The 6,996-nt window shown below is 58.0% G+C and overlaps 1 protein-coding gene across 4 annotated transcripts; it reads right to left on the minus strand.

Moving 5' to 3' along the window:
- Positions 1-352: 352 nt before the first annotated feature.
- Positions 353-6,785, minus strand: TMEM80 (transmembrane protein 80). 4 transcript variants are annotated; one of them, XM_026490410.4, is made up of 5 exons: positions 6,529-6,754; positions 3,752-3,771; positions 2,935-3,028; positions 2,743-2,835; positions 353-1,255 (listed from the first exon to the last, which is right to left on the minus strand). In XM_026490410.4, the coding sequence occupies exons 1-5, from the start codon at positions 6,545-6,547 to the stop codon at positions 1,050-1,052; spliced, it is 432 nt and encodes a 143-aa protein (XP_026346195.2). In that variant the 5' UTR covers positions 6,548-6,754; the 3' UTR covers positions 353-1,049. The 4 variants fall into 4 exon arrangements, with proteins under 4 accessions (XP_026346195.2, XP_057173259.1, XP_057173258.1 ...); XM_057317276.1 differs by having other exon boundaries at positions 2,935-3,007; positions 3,658-3,771; positions 6,529-6,603; XM_057317275.1 differs by having other exon boundaries at positions 353-2,835; positions 6,529-6,785.
- Positions 6,786-6,996: the final 211 nt, after the last annotated feature.

Consider the following 6,996-nt stretch of genomic DNA (forward strand, 5'->3'; position numbering starts at 1 on the left):
CTCCACCGAACACTCGCACTCGAGCAGCAGGTAAGCACGAGGGCGCCTACATGCGGCCTCTGGGGCCACAGGTGTGCACCAGGCCAGAGCCAAAGCCAGCAGAGGGGAGAACCCCTGCTCCCACTTGCCCTGGAGAAGGACAAGATGGGGGAGGGTGCCGCTGCCACCCCTCGCTGAAGCCGTGCCCAGGACGGGCCCCGAAGCCCAGCTTTGCTGACTTTCGGGGGAAGCACTGCTCCCTGGGTTTCTGGGTGAGGCCTGGGTGGGGTGTGCTGCCGGGCTTGGGGGGGGTTGTGCTTCTGTGCATCGAGAAAGAACCCTGGAAGAGGTAGGTGGACTTGGTTAGGAGAAATTCAGGGAGATACAAACATCTCTTTATTTTGACAATATGGCAAAGAGAAAATATCTCGATACTCAAACATGTTATTCCAAACGTGGACAAGAGTGTGACACAGACAAACGCAGACAAGTTACTACAGAAATGAACTCAGAGTCCTTCCAGGAGCCCTTGCAGTCTGTGAATGCATTTAACGCAGTACAAACGTTCCTGACGTTTTCCTGACTGACGCCTGGACACGGGAGCCCTGAAGCCCCAGTGCGGGCCAGTGGCAAGCTGTTCCCCACCACGCTCCCATGCTCTGCCTCCCTCCCCTCAGCGCTGGGGCCTCAGACCAGCTCCCTGCAGAAGCCCCAGGGGGAAAGGGGCCACCGCTGCAAAAATCCCCACAAACACTGGAGCTTGCTGGCTCCTCTGCATTTCTATCTGTTGCAAAGCAGAGCGCACCATCATCTAGGACTCGGCCTGCCGTGAGCCATGGGTCCCAGGCTTCCCACGCCGCCCGCAGCTCCAGGTGGACCAGTGTGGAAAGCACGGAATGCCGGCAATTGTGTGAGAGGTGCATGGCATCGTGGCAAAACGGGCACCACCCTCGCCTGCTCCCCTCAGCCGTCAAGCAGGTTGGCGCACCCAAGAGCGAGTCAGCCGGACACAGCCGAGCTCCCAGGAGGCAGCGTCTGTCTAGAGCTGTCCAGCCCCGGGCACCACGTGCCTAGCTGACGAAGGCAGCAATGGCCACCAGCTGCAGGATGGCCTCCAGGCCATGGAGTGCCAGGAGCGCGGTGCTGAGGATGGAGTCTGCCCGCAGCACCAGGGTCTGCCAGAGCAGAAAGTAGGTGGACAGCAGGGCGCCTCCCGCCGTAAGGACCAGGCTGATGGCCAGGGGCACCTCAGCCTCCGTCAGGTTGCCCTTGGTGCCTGGAGAGCAGAGCAGACAGGGGAGTGGGCGCTGGGCTCCGGGGCACCTACCCTGCCCCATGTGTGCCCAGGAGAGCTGCGAGGCGGCAGGGAGGCCGAGCGCCAGCGCATCGCCAGCTCGGCCGTCTGGTTGCAGGGCTGAGGCTTCTGGGAAAAGGTTCTGTTGTGCCCACCGCAGCACTCATGAAACATCAGAAAGCAAAGTGTGACAAGGGAGTGTGTTCTCCCTACTGAGGGTAAAAACCAATCGCAGGATAACGTCTGAATTTTAGCCTCTGGGTCATTTGTGGCGTGGGAGAGGAAATTTCTTTTTCTAAAAACCATCTCAGTTGCGTTCTGATGCCTTTTCCTAATTCCAAGTGGACTGAGGAGGTTTTGTTTAAAATTGCCAAAAATATTTTACTCTGGGCTAAGGCCAGTTCTGGAAAATGTCATGCACGCTTGTAAAAAACAGAACAAAACGAAACCAAACCTGAATATTTTACAGACAAATGGGTCAGTCGCAGGAAACGTCGATCCCCAGCTGTTGTAGCTGACCCGGGTGCCCAGCACCGTCCATCTGCCTTCCACGTGCGTGGGCTCGTCTGTGACGGCAGACGCTGATGGCCCCGCATGCCCAGTAGGATGCCCAGGAGACTTGCTCCTGCCCCCCAGAGTCCTGAGGGTCTGCTGACAAGGGCGTGCACCTGTTTCCTCACTGCTGATTGGGTGTCGCTGTTGTGTGTGTGAGCGCAGAACGCACTGACATGCAAGCGGCCTGGGAGCACCAGCTGTCATGGGCTCCACCGGCTATTCTAATGGAGGGAGTATTTCCTGGACATACTAGCAGAACACGCATGTACGATCCCAGGGTAGAACACAGATGTGCTGGCGTGTGTGTGCCTGTGACTTGGCAGGACACAGAAGACAGGGCTGGAAGCTGCACCCTGTGTACTGAGCGCTGGCTGGGCTGGACTAGAGGGAAAGCCCACGCTTTTGGAGACTGAATGGGGGGCTGCCTAAGGGCACTTGAATGGCCCTGGAGCTGGACTGAGGAGGCTCGGGGAGCCCTCCCACACTTCCAGGCTCTGCTGCCCTGTCGGGCACTTGACAGAACACTCCAGACCCTTCTCCAGACTACAGAGGCCAACAGAAGGGGAAGGAAGGGGGTGAGGTGAATACTCTGGGGCTCCAGGCAACTGGCTCAGTCGGGCTGTGATCGCAGTGTTGTCTGTCACCCTGCGGCTTCTGCAGGATAGGCTTCCAAGTGGAAGCGTCTCTCCCAAGGGTGCTGCCCGTGTTGCCTGCCTCTTGAATGAAACTTCTGAATAAACTAATTAATACTGAATGAACTTGTAAGGGGAGGCTTGCAAAGCAAGTGGCTAAGTGGTTGACATCAAAAGTGTCTCTAAGAACCACGCGATACAGGGATGAAGGTTCAGCGGTTCCCAGCATGTAAGCTAGTATTTCTGTGATCCTACGTACTATATGGTTTTCAGTCAACTCACCAAGATACAACCGAGTCACTTCCAGAATCCCCATCAGAAGCAGCAGAGTCAGGTCGAGGACCAGGTAAGGATGAGGATAACTGAAAACCTGACCTGGAGAACAGTGGGCAACAGAGCAGAACTCCAGTTATTGGGGGGGCGGCATGCAGCAGCAAGGACACCCTCCCACGTGCCTTTGCACTGAAGACTCACTTTTATACACAACCATCAGGAGCGTAGCTAGGAAGTACAGGGCGTAGTACGCCCCACTCAGATAGAGCAGCACCTGCAGAGACACGGACGAGAGCTGGCCAGCGGTTAAGGACTCGCGGGCCTAGAGACGGGCCCTGCCCACACATCCACGCTAGGGCGCACGCCCTGCCGGGTCCTCAGAGGTGCACCTGCAGGTGGCCGGGGGTGGGGGGGTTCTACCCATACTCCTCTGGTGTCACAGGAAATGTCCTTCCTAGCCTGGAACGGGAGAGCTGGGTGTGTCCCTGGTGACTGCGGGCAGGACGGCCTTGGAACACCAGGCTTCCTTGGGGGCATCACCCTGACTGTGGCCCAGGTTACTAGATAGCAAAGAATGACTTTTTTTTCCACTTTCTTCAAAGAAAATATATTCTCTTGTGCAGTTAAATGTCTACTAACTTTCCTGAGCACTGTACACTTATAAAATGAGTCTGTAAGTATTCAAAGTGAGGGGTCTTCACTCTCTTGCTCCAGGGGGCCTGGCGGGAGGCAGGCAGCCACCCAGTCAAGGTGCAAAGCCAAGAAGGAGGGTGATGGAGCCAGCACGCCCCACTGAAGTCCTATCAACTCCCTAAATCTGTTAGTGACTGTCTCTCCCACTTAAAAGTGGAATTTCTACTCAGAACTTATAGAAAGGGTGTACGTGGGGGTTTAAAGGAACAAAAAGCAGGAACTCAGAGCTGCCTTCATGCATCCAGCCAATGAGCCCTCAGGTGCCGTCCTGTGAAGGCCTGGGCCTGAGGCCAGCTGAGGGACAGGGGACACAGCAGAAGGATACCACCACGGAGGAAGCTCTCCCTGGAAAAGAAAGCATATAGGTCAGTGAGGCCCCAGGTCCCACCTGGGTGCTTACCTGGCCCATTTCCAACACTGACGGAGGGTCCCGGCTTCACTCTTTTCTCCCACATTTGCGGAAAGAAGCCACCTTTATCTGGGCCTGCAGCTAGGTCCCTTCCTATCACCTCTGCATCTGTCCCTCTGAGGAGGACCTGCCGTCTGCTTTTCAGAACCCGAGGCTGGGAGACAGCGTGTCCTCGGGAGCTCAGCGGTGGGGAGGAAGCGAGGCCTCCATCCACGGCTGAGGTCAGGGCAGCCAGGACAGGCAGATTTCTGCTCCACTGCCAGGGAAGGAGAAGGCCCTGGGCACCAGCAGACAGCAGCTTTTCTCCTCCTCTGTGCTTTCTGCACGTTTACCTCAGGGATGTAATTAGAGAACTTTTTCTTTTTTTTTTTTTTTTTTAAAGATTTTATTTATTTATGTGACAGAGAGACAGCCAGCGAGAGAGGGAACACAGCAGGGGGAGTGGGAGAGGAAGAAGCAGGCTCCCAGCGGAGGAGCCTGATGTGGGACTCGATCCCGGATCGCCAGGATCACGCCCTGAGCCGAAGGCAGACGCTTTAACGACTGCGCTACCCAGGCGCCCCTAGAGAACTTTTTCTGATTCAGGGTACAGATCTGTTGTTTTCTTTGTTTTTGTTTTTGTAATTGATGATAGATACTTGCTTTCCTCTAGAATTTTATACATTGCCCCAAATCTCACTCAAATAATAATTTCCTACAGCGGCAATCCAATTTCTTCCCATGGTGTCTCTTGGACCTTCTCCCACCCCACAGCAGGTAACGTGTTTCCGCTCATCGTGAGATGACAGCCTCTCTGCCCATGAAATGGTTCTGAGTTTGAAGGATCTTTGACTAACTCTTTGACTGAACTGCCCTGGGGCAGATTTCCTGTCCCAAGAGGCTCACACTAGTGGCACTTCTGTGACATGTAGAAACATCAGTAATAGTTTAGAATTTGGCAAACATACCCTTCAGAAGGAGACTTGAGCTATATTGCCCAGCAGCAAGCAAGACAGCGATGTGAACCATCTGTCTGTCTTCTCTCCAATTCCACTTCCCCTTACGCCCCAAGGGGGCAGGAGAGAAACTCTCAGCCTTGCTGAGTTTTTGTGGGGACATCAAAGCAGATTCGGGCCTTCTGTGGAGTCTCGCTGGGGCAGGGTCTTAAATGCTCAGCACAGCGAATGAGTAACAGATTCAGAGCTCAGCATCCAAGAGAGGCAGCACATGGCAGGGAGCCGGTAGCCGCAGGGAGCAGGGAAGCCGAGCGGAAACCTGATCCGTTCTTTTCCAGGCCCTAGCTAACCTAGGCTGCCTAGATACTTGCCATTATTTGGGTGGATTTCACATTAATTGGGGTTTTCCTCCCTTTTGATTCTTCTCTTGAAGGTTGGCTTCAGACACTTCAAATCTATTTGCCAGCCAACCATTGTCATAGGTCAGAACTGTGAGGGCTCAGGAACAAAAAATGTATAAAAACCGTACGTGATGTGGGGTTTAAATAATTAACATTAAAGGTGGCTACAATCAGATGGGCTGTTCTGTGGACTTCAGACAGGAAGGAGCTCATTCTAAGTACAGCCCTGGCTTTTAGGACCTAGCATTTTTGGTCAGTGAGTTACTGTAACCACAGAGGCTGTGAACAGGTGTTTCAGAAGTTCATGCGGAAGTACGGACAAATGCTCCCCCGAGATGATACACGAGGTGTGCAGAGCTCCTGGTCTGGCCCGAACTTCCTTTCACCGAATGCAGACACGCCTCATTGCCAGTGGCCTCCCACCAAGGTCTGGCGATCTGGGCCCTCAGGGATGGCTCTGAGTCAAACGCGCAGACGGCTCAGACCTCAGCTCCCCCCCCTCCTCTCTGCCCTCCAGCCAGTAACAGCCGTGCAGGACGGAGGCGGGAAAAGCGGGCTTTTGCGTCCAGAGTGGACGCTAAACGAGACAAAGGTACCTCGGAGCCCAGAGTAACACAGCCGCCTGCCACTCACGCGCTTTCTTTTCACGACACGTGTGCACACGACAGCTGTCAGGGCTGCTGAGAGCTCAGCGCTGTACATGGCGCGGCGACGGCGGGGACCTGGTGGCCCGGGCAGGATCGGCACCAGCAGGGGCAATCCCACCGGCAGGTGCCACCACACCCCTCCGTGCCCGGCATTCTCACAGGTGCTCTGTCCTGGACACGAAGCTGCTGGCGACTGCGACAGGGTGCCCCGGGCCGCGACAAGCCTCCGCCCTGGCCTCAAGGCACACGGGCCCGTCGCTCTCTGGAGCGTGCAGCTGCCGCGGCCGGCCACGGTGCCCGGCGCGCTCGGGGCGCAGCGCCCGGGGCCCACCGCAGCGTGCACGCGGCCCCCGAGGGCCGGCGGCGGGGGACGTTCCCCCCCCCCGGGGCGTGCACAGCCGGGCGTCTGCGCCGAGCGGGGCGCCGGCCAGGGGAGGGCAAGAGGCGCCCAACGGCCCGGGGCCGCACCCCGCCGACACTCAAGACGGCCGAACAGCAACAGCTGGGAGCCGCTCCAGACCCGTCCGCCTTTCCACCACCAGAAAGAACCAGACCGGACTGAAACCCCTTCCCGGGATGATCTCCGCCCCCTCCCGCCCGGGGCCCCAGCCCAAGCCGCGGGCCGCAGGGCGCGGCGCTGTCCCGAGACCCTCGCGGCCCGCCCCCAGACCCCCCGACAGCTCCCCAAGGCGTCAGCCCCAGGCCCTTACCTCGCCGGGCGGCAGCCATCTTGCCGCCCGGCCCCGCCCGCCGAGTCCGCCGCGATCCCAGCAGTCTCTTGGCTCCGCGCTATTCGCGTCCCTTCGGCCATTTTCGCTTCTGCTCCCGAAGGGGCCCGACCGCGCCGCCCTTCGGGAGTTGATTCCGATCCGCCGCCGAGGCCAGTTCAACCTGTCCGGCAGCGCTCGGGCACTTTCGTACAAGAGGAGGCGGAGAGCCGAGGCTCGGGAGTATTCGGGCTCGGCAGTGTTCGGCTCTGTTCGGCTCAGCCTCGGAAGGACTCGGCTCCCGCGAGCGGGCGGAGCCTGCGGCGAGAGGTTCTCTGGGCCGGGCCGCGCTGCGTCGGACGCCGGCGAGATTCGGTCCCGCAGTCGGCGACCCTGTTGCGGGGGACGACGGGTGGTGCAGGCCTCCTAGGCGCTGAGTTGGGGTAGCGCGGAGCCGCTCGGAAGGCCTCG

The sequence above is a fragment of the Ursus arctos genome, unplaced genomic scaffold, assembly GCF_023065955.2.
Source record: "Ursus arctos isolate Adak ecotype North America unplaced genomic scaffold, UrsArc2.0 scaffold_23, whole genome shotgun sequence".
NCBI classification, from domain to species: Eukaryota; Metazoa; Chordata; class Mammalia; order Carnivora; family Ursidae; genus Ursus; species Ursus arctos.